The sequence below is a fragment of the Sorex fumeus genome, unplaced genomic scaffold (genome assembly GCF_029834395.1).
Source record: "Sorex fumeus unplaced genomic scaffold, SorFum_2.1 ptg000013l, whole genome shotgun sequence".
Taxonomy (NCBI): Eukaryota; Metazoa; Chordata; class Mammalia; order Eulipotyphla; family Soricidae; genus Sorex; species Sorex fumeus.
Genome location: NW_026606070.1, coordinates 15,272,235 through 15,289,779, shown reverse-complemented (window position 1 = coordinate 15,289,779; position 17,545 = coordinate 15,272,235). Strand labels below are relative to the sequence as shown.

At 38.5% G+C, this 17,545-nt stretch overlaps 1 protein-coding gene across 2 annotated transcripts in view; it reads right to left on the bottom strand.

Moving 5' to 3' along the window:
* ADAMTS3 (ADAM metallopeptidase with thrombospondin type 1 motif 3) overlaps window positions 1-17,545 on the bottom strand; it is a 233,133-nt gene that overhangs the window by 24,069 nt on the left and 191,519 nt on the right. For both annotated transcript variants that reach the window (XM_056111221.1, XM_056111222.1), the window contains exons 8-15: window positions 16,998-17,103; window positions 16,491-16,634; window positions 15,173-15,305; window positions 10,649-10,762; window positions 8,299-8,444; window positions 6,157-6,332; window positions 4,444-4,577; window positions 2,224-2,347 (exon numbers count right to left, since the gene is read on the bottom strand). In XM_056111221.1, coding sequence (XP_055967196.1) covers window positions 2,224-2,347; window positions 4,444-4,577; window positions 6,157-6,332; window positions 8,299-8,444; window positions 10,649-10,762; window positions 15,173-15,305; window positions 16,491-16,634; window positions 16,998-17,103 — 1,077 coding nt within the window. The remainder of the gene's footprint in view (window positions 1-2,223; window positions 2,348-4,443; window positions 4,578-6,156; window positions 6,333-8,298; window positions 8,445-10,648; window positions 10,763-15,172; window positions 15,306-16,490; window positions 16,635-16,997; window positions 17,104-17,545) is intronic.

Sequence of the window (17,545 nt, the reverse complement as noted above, 5' to 3'; positions counted from 1 at the left end):
GTGAAGACAATAACTTAGAGTAGAAAATGTTGAAGAAAAATGATTATAATAAATCTAGGTCTGCCACTCTCTTTTCAATTACCAAAGAGCAAAGTTGATATGTGTGGAATTTACTTGAATTGGGTAACCAGAGTATAACGGCAATAGAAGTAACAGAATCGTTCCACTTGAATGCTCATTTTTTAATACTTTTTTTATTCTGAAAAGGGAAATCACTATATGACACTGTGCTAAAAAGTAACAAATTTTCTTTTGTTAATTTTTTATTGTAGATTATTTATTTATATTATAGATTATTTATTTATAGATTACATCAATATTATTCTGGATAATATCAGAAACTTCTTAGAAGAAGTACTACATCAAATTTATGTTTAAATGCTAAATTGGAAATCTTTTCCAAATTAACGCTTACTGGATAATTGATTAATATTTTTACTACTGAATAAAAGTTGGCATCTAAATATTTTATGAGAATGTCAATAACTTTACAAAACCATTATCAATTTTGCATATTAATTGCTTATTTTTGGTTTCCTCTGTCATACATTTTAAAATTTATAAAATTTTAAATTCAAGCATTTTATTCCAGGCCATTATGTAACAAGAGTAAACATACGTAGGCAATTATACCACAGGTTATATTTTGGTTGCATATTAATTTTGTTTAATATAAAATTTAAAAATTATATAAGCTATGAGCATTAATTATAGTACTGGAATAAGCATTTCCACTCAGCACAAGGGGTGAAGAGACAGTACAGGGGCTCAAGCATTTGCCTTGAATTATCCGACTCTGTTTGAACCCTGACACTGTGCAGTCCCTTTAGCACTGCCAAAGGTGATCCCTGAGCACAGAACCAAAATAAGCCCTGAGCATCTGTGAGTGTGGCCCAACAGTTCTTTTTAAATAAGTAGCTCAATAAGTATAAATAAAAATTTAAAGAAGCAAAGATTTTTTGAAGTTTTATGTTTTGTGATTTTTCTTAAAAATTTTGTTAGCAATTTATATGCAGCAGTAAATGTCCAATAAGCATTTTTTCAATAATTATTTCTATTGCATTCAATTTAAAAAAAAGTAAAGGACTAGAGAGATAGTTCAATGGCCTGGAGAGAACATGCTTAGCATGGAGGGGGTTCAGGTTCTATTTTTACTACTGCACACTCCCCAAGCACTGCCAAGAGCACCACACTTGAAACAGGCCCTGAGCACTTCTGGGTGGCCCAAACCAAAGCCAAACAAAAATAAAGACAAAACAAACAAAACAGGTTTTGCTATTAATTAGTAATTCATGAATACTTATTTTATTTGTTCCTTTGTAAGTTTAGTAGAAAATTTTTCTTCTGGGGGCTAGAGCGATAGCTAAACACACTGATTGGATGCCCTGCATTCAGGAAGTCCCAGTTTGAGTCCCAGCGTTGGCATCTCATAGTCCCCATGTACTGCGATGAGCAACCTTGGAGCACAGAGCTGGGAATTATCCCTGAGTATGTTATGGGCTGGAGCGATAGCACAGCGGTAGGGCGTTCGCCTTACAAGCGGCCAACATGGCCGACCTGAGTTCGATTCCTCCGCCCCTCTCGGAGAGCCCGGCAAGCTACCGAGAGTATTCGATATGCCAGACACAGTAACAACAAAGTCTCCAATGGAGACGTTACTGGGCCCGCTCGAGCAAATCGACGATCAACGGGAGGGCCTTTACTTTACTTACTTACTTATTGCTGGGTGGGGTCCAAAAACCAAACTCCAAAAAGTATTGCATAATTAAACAATTTTAAATAAAACAAATTGTTAAGGCACAATAATTTTACAAAGATATTCACAGCTGCGTTTCAGGCACCTAATGTTCCAACACCAGTCCCACCACTAGTGTCAACTTTCCTTCATCAGTGGTCCCCAGGTTCCCTCTCACCCTCCTTGACAGGCACATTTTAAAGTTTGGTTGATATCCTTATCGGTTCTATCATCTCTTAAAAAATGTTGTGGGTCACGGATGCTATGGAATATTAACTGTTAAAGTTGCTAATTAAAAATATCTTCTGAAAGCAAATATGAAGAAAAGCAAACCTTGCAAACCTATTAAAAGCAAATATGAAGAAAAGCATCACTTGCAAACCTATTAAAAGCATCACTTAGAGAAAATGCTACATTCTGAAAAGAATCTTCAAAGACCAAAAATTTGAAGGAGAAGAACATGAAATATATGAGAAACTTCAACTTACCAAGTTTCCGAGGTGTTCTGGTAAATGTCCCTTTTACGGTTCGGCAGTGGGAATTATCTCCTCCACAGACGCCACACTTATCTTCAACTTTATTAGAACCGATTTCTTTATCACAGCCCACTTTCTGGAAAGAAAAGTTATATGCAGCTAACTTCATGTGCCAAATCAAAGTCAGCATACTGGAGGATGATGAACCATTTTATTCATGAACCTTCCGTGAATACTGCACCGAATTTTTATTCTAAGTCTTAGTTTTTAACAATTCAATCTCTCAAGGAACTATTATGAAATCAAATGACTTAGGATTCCAGATTAAAATGAATCCTAAGATGAATTTCTCCTAGGCAAATGGATATGTCCTTCACTAGATAAATGGAGGGAAAAGGAGAGAAAAGATAAAATACACACATGGTTATAATCATCAAACATTTATTGGGTACAGATGCTGCAGTTAACACTGAGGAGAGTTAACTACAGTTAAGACTTGTTCTTCCCGTGTTCTCCTATTTATAAAGATGAATAATGAAAAAGCAAGATAAACATTGGTACAAGCTTTATACATTAGTTAGGGATGTAACAGAAAATTTCACAGAAGTAAGTAAAGTAAAGTAAAGGCCCTCCCGTTGATCATCGATTTGCTCGAGCGGGCCCAGTAACGTCTCCATTGGAGACTTTGTTGTTACTGTGTCTGGCATATCGAATACTCTCGGTAGCTTGCCGGGCTCTCCGAGAGGGGCGGAGGAATCGAACTCGGGTCGGCCATGTTGGCCGCTTCTAAGGCAAACGCCCTACCCGCTGTGCTATTGAAGATTTTTATAGGAACAGAGTGTGGAAAGGCATTTTGGGAATGCAGAGTGATTAAAACAGTCAGAGCCGCTGACTATTCATGGAAAATGGTTATGGGGAATAGTAGTTAAATCCATGGCATGCGGTGTTGAATGACAGGAGAAAAGAATGGTGAACTATTTACAAAATAGGAACCACAGAGGACCGTGTTGCCAGGTTTACATTTTCAGATTAATTAATCAAGAAACTAGATTTACTGAATTAAGGCAGGTCCTGAAAGTAAGTGTATAATAATGACACAGGATACACTATCACACTCATTAGTTTGGCATGGAAGTAGGCAAGCAAAATAATGGCATAAAAATACTTTCAGTGCACTAGGTATTATGGGAGGGAAACAAGATACAGATTTTACTTTTAGTGACACTTTTGAGGATTTTTTTGGTTAGTTTTTGGAACACACCTGGCTGTACTCAGGCTTACTCCTGGCTCTGTGCTCAGGGTTCACTCCTTGTGGGGCCCATATGGAATGCCAGGGATCAAACCCAGGTCTGTTGCATTAAGGCAAGTTACCCTATCTGCCATAGTACTGTTCCAGTCCTTAGGAAAAATTCTGTTAAATTATGAAACATCTGTCTACTGCGGTTCATTAATACAATACTAGTGGTGCTAAAGTGAAAAAGGAAAAAAGTCAAAGCTAATGTATAAGTTAATAAAAATAAGTTATATCAATGTAACTTGTGAATATGAACAAAATTGTGTTTTTTTAAAAGAGAACTACTTTCATCCTTAGAATTCACTGCTTAAAAATTATTTTTAAAAGAAACATATTGAAGGGTGAGAGAACAAAAGAAGTTTTTGTTATCCTCTAAAACAAAGATAAAATGCATTTAGTGCTAGAGAAATAGCTAAACAGGCCGAGAGAGTTATTGCCCATGATGGAGAGTCCCATGGGATCCTTGGCACTGCTAGAAATAACCCAAAACAAAGAGCTGGGAATTATCCCGAGCATCACAGGGTGTGCCCCCAGCCCCGTCAAAATAACCCCTAAAAACAAAACAAAAGATAAAATACTTTTAGCATTAACATTTAAAAAAAAACTGTGTTCTTAAATAACTACTACTAAAATAACTGAAAGCGAAGACATTATTCCCAAGTTGTATTCCCGGCCTAGAGGCAACAGAGTAATTTGGAAAAGCATTTGGCTGGAAATTAGGAAAATTACTTAAATCCTGATTCTGCCAGTGACCAAGAATTGATATTATAAGTGCAATTTCATCCAAATTTTAGCTACTGGTCTATTTGTAGACTCTCTGGATAATGTGATTTCACAGATCAGTAGAAGTTATTTTTTGAAAATATGTAGATGAACTATAGTATAAGTAGAATTTCATACTACTGTAGCAAGCTCTTACGAGGGGTAACTTGACTCACCACACACTCTCCCCGTACGCATATGCTATAGGGATCTTTGTAGGAGCAGCGTGTCCCATCATGCACCAGTTGCTTCATATAAGCGACATCTCCAGTCTCTTTGGATTGACAATAAAGGTGGCATCTTTTCTTGGCTGCCAAGAAAATAGAAGATTAAATCAGCTACTAATATAAGAAGGTATGTTTAAACAGTCAAGTTTGTTTTCTTCTTGAAATATGAAGCAGTTTCAGTGCGGTTTTCTGAAAACAAAACACTGAATAAACAAGTTAGTAAAACGGAGGGGAAAAATATGCATCTTTGGCAGAGTTTTGTAACTCGGGTGTTTTTAACTAGGGTGACCAAATTATTTGACATCTAAACTGCTCTGCTTTGGAGTGAAAGGAGGCTCTATTAATAAGTTTACTGAGCAGGCGTAAACTGGAACTGTCCTAGGTAAATATGGTTATATGGTCACCTTAGATTTATTCAAAGCTCTTCAGTAAATTTTAACACCGAATCAATTTAGTTTTAATGATACCCGGAGAGTTGAAAGGGTTTCTCTTTCATTTGAAGCAATGACCTACTCTAGTTTTTGCATCTTACAGGTGCCCATTAACTAAAAAAAGGTAATGTACGTGACAGCTCCCCCAAGAAGCCAAAATAATATATTTCTTCTAAATGCACTGTGACTTCGGATTCCTAAAAATGCATTTTACCCTTATTGATTTTTGTTTGTTTTTTTAGGGGCCACACCCAGCTGTGCTCAGGATTTACCCCTGGTTCTGTGTGAAGGGGCCAATTTTGAAGGTGCTCCAGTGACCATATCGTGTGCTGGAGATCAGATTGGAGCTGCCTATATATAAGAAAAGAGCATTACCCCCTGTACTGTCTCCTGGTCCTGCAGGTTCTTTTAAAAGAGCAGTAAGGAGCTGGAGAGAGAGTACATCTGATAGGGTGCTTGCCTTGCACATGGATGACCCAGGTTCAATCCCTGGCACCTCATATCTGATCTTTGCCAGAAGTGATCCTTGAGCACAGAGTTAGAAGTAAGCCCTGAGCACTGCCTGGAGTGGCCCTAAAACCAAACAGTGAAAAACGCTATTAAGTTGAACTTAGCAGTGTTTTAAATCACAGGATGGTCATTTAAGTATTTTATTCATCCAAATAAAAGGCAACGTGGTAAGTTTCCAACTGAAGAGATCTAACTGATAATTCTGGAGGTTAAAAAAAGATCCCATTGAAAGAGCATTTCGCACATGCATTTGGAATAACTAATATACAGTACCGATGCAAAATGTTATAAAGTATCTTTTGTTATTTAAATATTAAATATCTATTCCTTTTTCTTCACTTAATTGTAAAAACCGACAACAGTAACAACAACTATTCTTTTCTCCAGCTATTCAGAATGGAATGATCATAAAATTCCAAAGCATTTAGCAGCAGAAGGATTTCGGTGGAAAAAGGAAACTCAACATCACTCCAATGTGTTACTTTCCACTGTTCTTTTCAGAGGTGTGTGGGAGTGGGTTTTGCCAAGACCTCTTCCACAATCCTCATGTCTCTGAAGAAAAGAGCATGTTTGCTTTATCCTTGGCAACCCAGGGGGAATGAACATACTCCTCGAATCAACAAGTTTTCTAACTTATCAAGCAGGGCTCAAGAGTCCCAGCAGTGTTGGCAGTTTGAACTTTAAGATCCACGCAGCAAGCCAAGAATGGGTGAATACTCACAGTCGGGATGTTCGTAGGGCAACCAGTGATGTTTGCTATTCTGGTATTCAAAGTGGGAGTTTCGCTGCTGGCACTGCTGGGCTCGGAAGTCCTCAAAGTGTTTCTGGCATTCTTCCGTACTACAAAGCTGGTACTCAAAATTAACACCAGGACAATCCTGACCGCCATTGATGGGCCTAGAGAAAAGACAACATTTGAAAAGGCGGCTGGCTCGGGCCCAGAACTGCAGCTTGCAGACACAGAGCTGGACGGCTGAGAGCCAGTTTCTGAGTGCCAGCGAAGTGAATGAACTCACACTTCCTCATTGCAGTTCCTGCCTTAAAGCACTACCCTCTCTCTGGGGATGTGATGGGGGAGGGGAAGGCATAAAAAATCCCATTTAGATCAACTTTTCCAACAGTACTGAGAAAAAGAAATAAAAATCATATACATGGATTTCGGAAAATTGTATTTTCTACTACGTGCTAAATACACATATGCAACCCAAAGAAACTCTAAATACTATGACGTAAATTGAGAATAATAATCCTACTGTCCTAAAAATAACAGCAGCACTGTCCTCCCGTTGTTCATCGATTTGCTCCAGCGAGCACCAGTAACATCTCCATTGTGAGACTTGTTACTATTTTTGGCATATTGAATACACCACAGGGAGCTTGCCAGGCTCTGCCATGAGGGCGAGATACTCTTGGTAGCTTGCCTGGCTCTCCGAGAGGAGCGGAGCAATGGAACCCGGGTCGGCCATGTGCAAGGCAAATGCCCTATCCTCTGTGCAATCGCTCCAGCCCCCCCCCAAAAAAAATAATAGTAGTAGAATTAAATGTGTCAGTGTATTTTTCTTTTTTTGCTTTTTGGGTCACACCCAGCGATGCACAGGGGCTACTCCTGGCTCTGCGCTCAGGAATCACCCCTGGCGGTGCAAAGGGGACCATATGGGATGCTGGGAATCGAACCCGGGTTGGCCATGTGCTAGGCAAACGCCCTACCCACTGTGCTATTGCTCCAGCCCCGAGTGTATTTTTTTTATGGAGGTGACATTGCACTGTAAGTATGCTTTATCTGCTCATTATTAAAAATTAGCATGTGCATACTGTATTTTTAATTTAATCATTAATAGTCCAATTATATTCTTCACTATACAATTAAATGCTTGCAATACTGGATTTCTCCATCTTTCTTCCCCTTTCCCTTTCAGTACTACTAATTGGTCTTACAGTCTAAAAGGTTATTGATAGGAAGAATGTCTCTGTTGACTGATTTCATGAAGGATAATGCCCTCCTCCAGTTCCATCCACATTACTACAAATGGCCGGATTTCCTCTTTTGCATATTATAACTGAATGGTATTCTAGTGTGCATATGTGTATTTGCGTGTATTGTTTTATGCGTAAAGGATCACAAGTCCTTTATCCAATCATCTGTCAGTGGGCGCTTCAAGTTGTTGTTCTTAATTTACAGCATGTGGTGATATTCAATTGCCTTTATTATAGTACACATATATTACTATATTTCAAAGTTTTTAGTTTTTGTTACTAGGACTGCCATTTCTTCCTATGAAGGCAGTTATGTGACTCCAACAAAAGATGTTCAGAGTCATTCTCCTGTGAGAGACAGATAGGAGCAATTCACCTGTATAGCTCTAGGCCAGAAAAGAAAATGTCCTAAATTTCATATTATGACTTTTTTCCTCTAGAAAACGAAAGTTTTCTAGGACACAAAAGGGATTCAGAAAATTTAGTTTGAGTGAATGAATGACAAAGTCTCCCCAAGTTCTCTGACCCCTTGCTTGCCTTGCTTGAAGCATTTCCCGCCTACCTGAGGAGTCAGAGAGCCTCTGAGGCGGGTGCTGCCTGGTCCTGCCAGGAGCTTCCTGCTGCAGAACTAAGCACATATACTCGCTCTTCAGAGCACCAAGATCTACTTTCTCACTCCACTCTTTAACTTTTCTAAGCATCAGTTTCTTCAAGTAGCTGGACTCTTTCCCAGATTCTCACCCTCGACACTGAGAATTCTTTTCAAGATTGATTAAGTGTCAGGGATATTTACAACATAAACATGTATTTTACATGTACTTCATGGAACAGAATATAACATCCTTAGGTTGAAGCAGTAACCAGAGTTATAGGAAGGAGCCATACTCACATTGGATTATTGCACTGACGTGTTCTGAAACGAACCCCAGTTCCACATGTTCGGGAACAGGAACCAAATTTGGTCCAGGAGCCCCAATTGCCATCTTGCTTTTGTTGATTAGCATTCTTCCACATGCAATGGCCCTTATAGCACCACTTAGGAGAATGACAAAAGGTAACTATGATAATCAAACATACGCTAAAAGTTGTTTTATAAGCACCATCACTTGAAAAGTTTACTTTCTTTTATCTTTCTAGTTGAAAATGCATTGAAAATCATCCAAAAACAATCATAACAATAAGGCACACTTAAAGAAGAATAATTTGGACAAATTTTATAATTATAATAAAATTATAATAAGAGAATAGCACTCAAATGTTTCTAAATGACACATTTAACAGTCAGTATAAAATACCATAAAAATAACTAAGTATCTAACTTGCAGTTAGTTATTCCCCATTTTAGTCCTTGTATATATACTATAGAGCTTTTGAAGGGAAAATACACTCTTCTTTAAAGTAATGGTATTATATGTGTGTATAACATACATTATACATAGAAAAGCATTATATGTACTTTATAATTATAAAATAATTTATATAACATATCTAATATATACCTAGTTGTCAAAGAACATATGTATGTATATATACTTATTTATCCACAATGATTCTGAGAGACAAATAGGTCAGCTATATTATATTTAACATTTCCTGAGGAAAATTGGAACATGAGTAGCATAAGATTATCTAAAAATAATTAAATATTTAGAAGCCCGTTTAGTAGAGCTACACAACTCACAATGCCCAAAAGACAGTAGAGCTCTAAAGTATTAGTTCTTTTCTCTTCCATCATTTTGTTGTTGTTGCTTTTGGTTTTGTGTTTGCACTCTACTCATCTGTGCTCAGGGTTTCCTTCTGCCTCTGTGCTCAGTAGTCACTCCTGGTGGGTTCGGGGATCATGTCGGGCTCCAGAGATTGCACCCCGGTCAACTCTATGCAAGGGAAGCCTCCTACCCACTGTATTATCCCTCAGGCCCTTCCCTTCAGTCATTTTGATTTGTTTAATGAAATGTTAAGTGTTTCTTAAAACTTAACTGATAAACTTGAATATCACACAAATATATTTAGAGAACTTGGATTTTCATAGTTTATTCACAGGATACTACTTTTATAAAGCATGTATAAATCAATTAATTTTTGATTTTTGATTTTTCTTGAATAAATTACTGAATTTTCCTGAAGCAACACATTAAATATAATGTTCACAATTGTGTTTCTATTACTTAAATATAAATAATGACAGATTTTATTGTAATTCTCATGGTAAGTACAGTTTATACACCTTAGAGTTTGAAAAGACTTCACAGAGCTAGAAGTTTTTAAATATTTCTTGTAGCTCTTGGCCCTGCTTACAGTACCTTCTTTCTAAACCAGTCAAGGCACTTCAAGTTGAGTCTTAATATGCCTTTGTTTTGGGTTTGGTGATCTTTGGTAGCATAGCTTGGCATGGGACCAGTTTCTGAGCACTCGATCTTGACTACACAATTAGAGATTTAAAACTTCTGGGCATCTTTCCCCAAGAAGCAAGGCCAAATATTCTGAATACGTTCACAGGACTTGATTTCTGTACAACTTTCACAAGAAGAGGGGTGCCAGCAAGTAAATCAGATTCCACTAGCAGAGGCCCAGATATTCCGTTGAGCTGAAACTTCCTATTTTCAGAAGCGAGATGAATAGTAGTCCCACTGCTATCAGATTCTAGGGCCTGAAGTATACGTTATCTTGCACAGAATAAGGTCTTCGCGTATGTGATTAAATTAAGGAATGGTGAGATGGGGAGATTTTACTGGGTTATCTAGGTAAGCTCTAAATCCATCACATGTATCTTTATAGGAGATAGAAGATCTGCAGACAGAAATGAAGGGGATAAGACAGTCACATGGGTCAATGCTGGAGATTAGAGTTATACAGCCACAGGACAAGGAATGCCAGCTGCTAAAAGAAGCTGAAAGAAGCAAGGAACAGCATCTCCACAAGAATCCTGGGAAAAGATGGGGTGTTTGGTCCTATCCACACATTGATTTTAACTTTGTAAAACTGTTTCTGGACTTCTACCCTCCAGAACTATGACAGAATAAATTTCTGCTGTTTTAAAACACCATGTTTGTTTGTGGCAATTTGTTTGGGCAACCATAGGGGAAAAAAAGTGCTAGTCCATTATCATAATGAAACTTTATGAACCAGAGTGTCCATAAACAACACAGTACAGATACTCTCATAACCCCTCGGATTTTTGAAGATGATTATTATACACCACATTATGCAAGCATCTTCACTGTAGAACCACATATACTCACTTTTCCAGCAGCACATTCAGTTCCATCAAGTGGGGGTCCCTTTTTAGTCTTACAGAAGTAAGGATTATCAGGATGGCTGCACCAGAGCTGTTTGCATGGGTCAAAGGTTCGGAACTAGGAGGAAGAAAGAGGATCAAAATCTCAGTCAAACACAGATATGATCGCAAGGAAGTCTAACCCTGTCTGCTCTACTATAATACCTACATCCCATATTTTGGGGTCATTTTATTTCAATTTAGTGTGAAACTGAAAAAAAAAAACCACTGGGGTGAGAGATAGCACAGGGGTCAAGACTCTTTCCTGGCATGTGCTGGGTCTCAGTTTGGTCCCCTTGGGCACTGCTAGGTGTGGCCCAAACCTCACTCTCCTTCAAGGAAAAAAATACTAAGAATTCCGACTAGAGAATATTTATTCTGATTTCTTTCCTAAAATATTAATAAAAATGATTTGCCCCCAATTCTCTAACAATATTTCAATATTTATCCATAAAATAGTAGAATTTTTAAGGACAACTTTGTAACTCAAGTCATCTTAATAAAAAAATTAAAATTTAAAAAAATTTAGAAGTAAGCAAAAAGATCTTCTAATATCATAATCATAACATAGCTGAGAACAGCATAGTAGGGGGCAGCAAGAAAAGATATGTGGATTTAGTTATTGTACATTGTTTATGTTCCTTGACCAGTGTTTTATTTTATTTTTTTAGCAAACCAAATTAAAACATATGCTACATGTCAACAATACATCACAATCAACTGGTTTTACCTACAGTTACAAGGGTGATGGCTCAAGAAATAACATCAATAAATATGATATACCATATTAATAAAAGTAAAGAAAAGAATCATGGTAACATCAACAGATGCAGATAAAGCATTCAGCAAGTTGACCAATGTTTTAATTAATAAATACTTCGCACAGGGGCATGGACAAGGGCTTGGGCACTTTGGTGGGAGGGGATGGATAAGGGTAGCTGTGTACACAAGTCCACAATGTCAATGGCATTATAAGCATGTTAGCATAACTATAATAAATCTAAAGATAATGAAGTAAATAAGCAAAAATATATTATTATTATTATTATTATTATATTTTGATTTTTGTTATTTGGGTCACACCCAGTGATGCACAGGGGTTGCTCCTGGCTCTGCACTCAGGAATTACCCCTGGCGGTATGGGATGCTGGGAATCGAACTCGGGTCAGCTGTGTGTAAGGCAAATGCCCTACCAGCTGTGTTATTGCTCCAGTCCCAAAAGTATATTAAATTTGATTTCAACGGCTTTGCAGTTCTCAAGCTATAAAAATACTTTCTTTTTATCTCTGGAAGTAGAAATTCATCAGCTGATGCTAATGGACTGACATAACAGAAGTTCCCAATCTTTCTATGCAAGACATACGTTCCAGGTACAAAAAAAATCGCAAAACATTCATGCAGTTTATTAAGTATCATTCAGATTTCTATGTGGTCCTCCGAACAATCATGATTGAAATGAGTGTAACAAGGTAAGGCTGTTATTATGGTTTCAGTGAGACAGCAAGAGGATCAGACCAGAATCAATTTTGATTTTCTCACTGTTAAGAAAGTTTTATATTTTTTGAAGAGAAATATCTATGCATACATGAAAGCACATATACATATTGTGCATGCTAGTTACTTCCCTTCTTTCTTTCTAATGTAACCATCACACCATTCTTTAGATCTGGAATTTTTGTTCTAATTTCTATTAGCTAAGATAGAAATGATATATTTTCACAGGATTAAGCCAAAGCTTTTGAAATAACCATATCTAAGTTATTACCCAGGTAATTAGGAACTGACAGTAGATACAGCACTGACAGTTTAGAGACAGATAAATTGACTGCAGATATCTGCCCCTGGACTATTTCAAATAGCAGATCAGCTTCTTTCCAGTCAGGGAAAAATGATTTTTCTTTTGCTTTAACATATGTAAGTAAAGTAAAGGCCCTCCCGTTGATCATCGATTTGCTCGAGCGGGCCCAGTAACGTCTCCATTGGAGACTTTGTTGTTACTGTGTCTGGCATATCGAATACGTCACGGGGAGCTTGCCAGGCTCTGCCGTGCGGGCGAGATACTCTCGGTAGCTCGGTGGAGGAATCGAACTCGGGTCGGTCATGTTGGCTGCGTGCAAGGCAAGTGCCCTACCGCTAAAACCCCTGTTTTCTCTACCATGTTTTAAAAATAAACTTCTAGTAATTAAATAGCATGGTATTGGACAATCCCGCAGAGTTAAATATTAATAGAGTTGAATATCCTGACACACACCCTCAAATATATGATCATTTAATCTTTGATAAGGGAGCAGGAAATATAAAGTGAAGCAAGAAAATCCTCTTTAACAAATGGTGCAAGGGAAAACAGGACAGATACATGCAAAAAAAAAAAAGATGAAATAAGACCTCTAAGTCTATGCACAAAAATTGGATCAAAATGCATCAGACCCAAATATGTAAGGTACATGGAAGAAAATGTAGACAAAACCCTCTACAATACTGAAGCTAAAGGTATCTTCAAAGATAAAATGCCAGTGACCAAGCAACAAGAAGCAATGATAAACAAATGGGACTTCATTAAACTAAGAAATTGCTTCAGTTCAAAAGAAACAGTGACCAAAATACAAAGACAGCCTTCAGAATGGGAAAAGTTATTCACCCAGTACCCTTCTGATAAAGGGTTATTATCAAATATATACTAGGCACTGGTAGAACTTCACAGAGAAAACATCCAACCTCATCAAAATGTGGGGAGAATAAATGCCTTCAAAGGAGAAATTCAAATGGCCAATAGGCACATGAAAAAAAAAACCTCTTTGTCACTAATCAACAGGGAGATGCAAATCAAAACAACAATGAGATATCATCTCATACCACAGAAAATGGCACACATCAAAAAGAATGAGAACAACCAGTGCTGGCACAGAAAGGGACACTAATTCATTGTTGGTTGGAATGCTGATTGGTTCAGCCTTTTTGTAAAACAATGTGGACATTCCTCAAAAAAACTAAAAATTGAGCTCCCATTTAACCCAGCAATACCACTTCTGCGAATAAACCCTGGCAGCCCAAAAATACACAGCAGAAACACCATCTGCAATCCTATGTTCATTGCAGTACTATTCACCATAGCCAGAATCTGGAGACAACCTGAGTGCTCAAGAACAGATGAATGGATAAAGAAAGTATGGCACATCTACACAATGGAATACTACACAGCTGTTAGGAAAAAATGAAGGCATAATGTTTGCCTGTAAATGGATGTGCATGGAGAGTATCATGCTAAGTGAAATGAGTCAGAAGGAGAGGACAGATATAGAATAACTGTATTTATTTGTGGTATGTAGGGAATGCCCTGCCAAGAGACAGGGTGGAATGGGGGTGGGATGGGGGATGGGAGGGATACTGGGATCCGTGGTGGTGGGAAATGGGCACTGGTGGAGGGATGGGTATTTGATCATTGTATAATTGAAACCCAAGCACAAAAATGTATAAGTCTGCAACTGTACTTCATTATGTCTCACTATTAAAAAATGTTTTAATAAAAAAAGGAGAAATATATACTAGAAAGCTAATATTGTTGGAATCTGCCACATGTGTGTGTGGGGCAGAGGGTAGGTAAGATAGAGAAGGGACCAGCATGACAATAATAGTTGGAAATGATCGTGCTGGACAAGAACTGAGTGTTAAAAGTAGATAATTGGGTATACGTGATAATTTTTCAGTTTCTGTATTGCCGACCACAATTTCCAAGAGCAGAGAGAGAGAGAGAGAGAGAGAGAGAGAGAGAGAGAGAGAGAGAGAGAGAGAGAGAGAGAGAGAGAGATGCCTGCCATAGAGGCAGGCTTGAGGGGGTGTATTGTGTTTATCCATTTAGATACATTAACAAATATAATACACTAAATCTGTGTGATAAATGCCATCACAATCCACATTTTATACCTGAGGAAATTAAACCAGAGAAGTGGAGTAAAGTACATAAAGTCATCTAGAAAGTGTCAGATTCAGGCCTGATCACCCACAATCTGAATGTGGAGACCATATTATTGTCATGCCATATAATCTGTGATTTCTCTGGGTCACAGTTACATGGAATTCCTGCCAACCAAACTAATAAAAATAAACCATCTGAAGTGTAAAAGTCATCTATTCAGATCACAAAAACAAATGTAGTAAAACAAATCTAGTTTTGGAGTCTGTTAACAAACTTGGTTTCAACGTCCAGTTTGCTTATTGAGCAGATCAGTGATCTAAGCAGATTTCTTAATCTCTGTAAGTCTTGGAATTTTTCGTCTATAAAGTAAAGGTATACCAACTCCTTTCTAATCTGCCACTGAATTAAAGAAGAGAGTGTGTTTAAAACATTTAGGTTTTCGCATAGTGACACAGCAGACAAAATCACTGGTAGGTATTCTCATACTTGCACAAGTGAATCTGTAAAATTCGCCACGCAAGAGTTATGCAAATAGTTTTTAAGATGCAAAGTTTAAATTGACTGTAAGCAACATACCGCAGTGCACATTTTATAACCAACGCCAAAGTCAAAGCGACATTGCTCATCCATAGAATAATTAATTCCAGGAAGCTCTGGGAGTTTGGGCCAATTATGTTCAAAAGGATCATCAAGGAGACAGTCATAGGAACTACAGGAAAAAAAATACATTGCACATAGTTAAATGTCAATTTCTAGCATGATAACAGAAAGTTATTCTTGGGTTATATACGCTAGGATTTCATCAGGTCACAAAATAATAGACATTTTAATATTTTGGCAGATCACACCCGGCAATGCTCAGGGGTTACTTCTGGCTCTGCATTCAGGAATTACTCCTGCTAGTGCTGGGGGGCCACCTGAGGTGCCGGGGATTGAACCCAGGTGGCTATCTGCAAAACAAACACCCTACCTGCGACACTATCTCTCCGGTTCCAAAAATACACATTTTAATGTGTTTTGTGTTAGTCACAGTTTCATTTAGAAAGAGATCCTTCATCCTATTCATGCTGGGGAAATAAACCAAGAATGACTTAGCAGTACAGCAGAGCTGAGGCAGACCTACTCATGGCCTTAGCTCAACACTCAGGTGACACGTTCCCCAGATTGTGTGACAGGGCAGGTCCTGAAACCCCTCCTGTTTATACAAACATCATATGACCAACTTCTTATGAGCCTCAAATTTGACCCTACATTAAACGTTCCAAGAAGAAGGTGGAGCGATAGCATAGCGGTAGGGCGCTTCCCTTATAAGCGGCCAACATGGCCGAACCGAGTTCGATTCCTCCGCCCCTCTCGGAGAGCCCAGCAAGCTACGGAGAGTATTTGATATGCCAAACACAGTAATAACAAAGTCTCCAATGGAGACGTTACTGGGCCCACTCGAGCAAGAAGAAGAAAATTTTTAAGGAAATTAGTTTCAACTGAGACTTTAGAATGCCTTGTTTTATTTATTTTTGCCTTTTAGGTCACACCTGGCGATGCTCAGGGATTACTCCTGGTTCTGCACTCAGGACTCACTCCTGGCGGTGCTCAGGGACAATATGGGGGGCTGGGAATCGAACCCGGCTCGGCCCTGTGCAAGGCAAACGCCCTACCTGCTGTGCTACTGCTCCATTCCCCAAATGCTTGAAGTTTTAAACTTATGAGGTAAAGCGGTGTGATTACATGATGCAATCTTTGGGTCAAAGGCTCTGAGTCAGAAGAAAATATTTATTGTAAACAGCAGCTTTCATTTACCAAGATTTTTGTGATGAGCAAGATCTTAAGAATCAGTATCCTGTCTGGGTTTCTGCTCTAACGTGGCTGTTCTCAGGGCAAGCAGGAAGGGACTTACTGAATGTATCTCTTCAATTCTTGGCCACTGCATCGTGACCAGTGGTAACGGTGAAAGGCTGCTTGCACCAAGGGAGCCATGACGCTTCCCATCGCGGTCTCATCACCACACCTGTTGCCTTGGCCATCGTGCTCCATTCCTAATCTAGAAGACAAAAAGCAAAGCTCCTTGGTGAGAATCACAGGGGCCAATACTACATTTCATCTCAGTTTTGAAGATGATGACAAGGAAGTTACATATTTTCAAAACCCTGTGGCTATTACTGAGGAGTGACAGGCAGTGAAAGAAATAGCAACTTGACAAGAAACGCTTCTCTGGTTCTCTAAGTGCATCTGCAAGTTGGTCGCTCATTTAGTTTCAGTGAATGACCCCTTGACTGTTTGCAGGGCCTCACACTTGGCAGGGAAGAGAGTTACGTGTTGGCATGCAGTCTGCCCAACATGTGAACAATACTGAGAGAAACTGGGAAGAAAAGACTTTTTTTTTTGCATGAAAGCTATGACTTACACATGGCCAGTTTCATGGGCTACTACAAAAGCGGATGAAAAACCGTCCTCATGATTCAGGGTACAACTTCTCACCGGATGACACATGCCGGTGACTGGCGCATATCCTGTGGAGAATAACAATTACTTTTATTTTCACTTTATGAGAAAAGCCATTAAGAATTACTACTGGACCTTTGCCTGGGGAGAGCAGGGGATTCTTTCAGGAACAGAGACAGTATTCTTTTGCTGCTAACATTATGCCATGTTCTCTTGGGAAAGCCACAGGTAATGGGTTCTAAAGAGACTCAGAAGGTTTGAATTTTCTCCTGTTGTAAGTTAAAGAACTGCCTGAGGTTGTCATTCTTTCCTGTCCACCAACTCATTCCTGTCTGTTGTAGTGAGTTCTATGTTCAATTGTTCAATCCAATGAAGGGGCCAGAAATTCCAGCGATTTGGAAAAGAAAATTATAAATATGCTTTCTCTCCCAAAATCTACATCAAAAGTTATTAGACAAATTGAAGCTGACTTTGGAAGAAATCTCACTGGCAGTGCTCATTTTTCATACC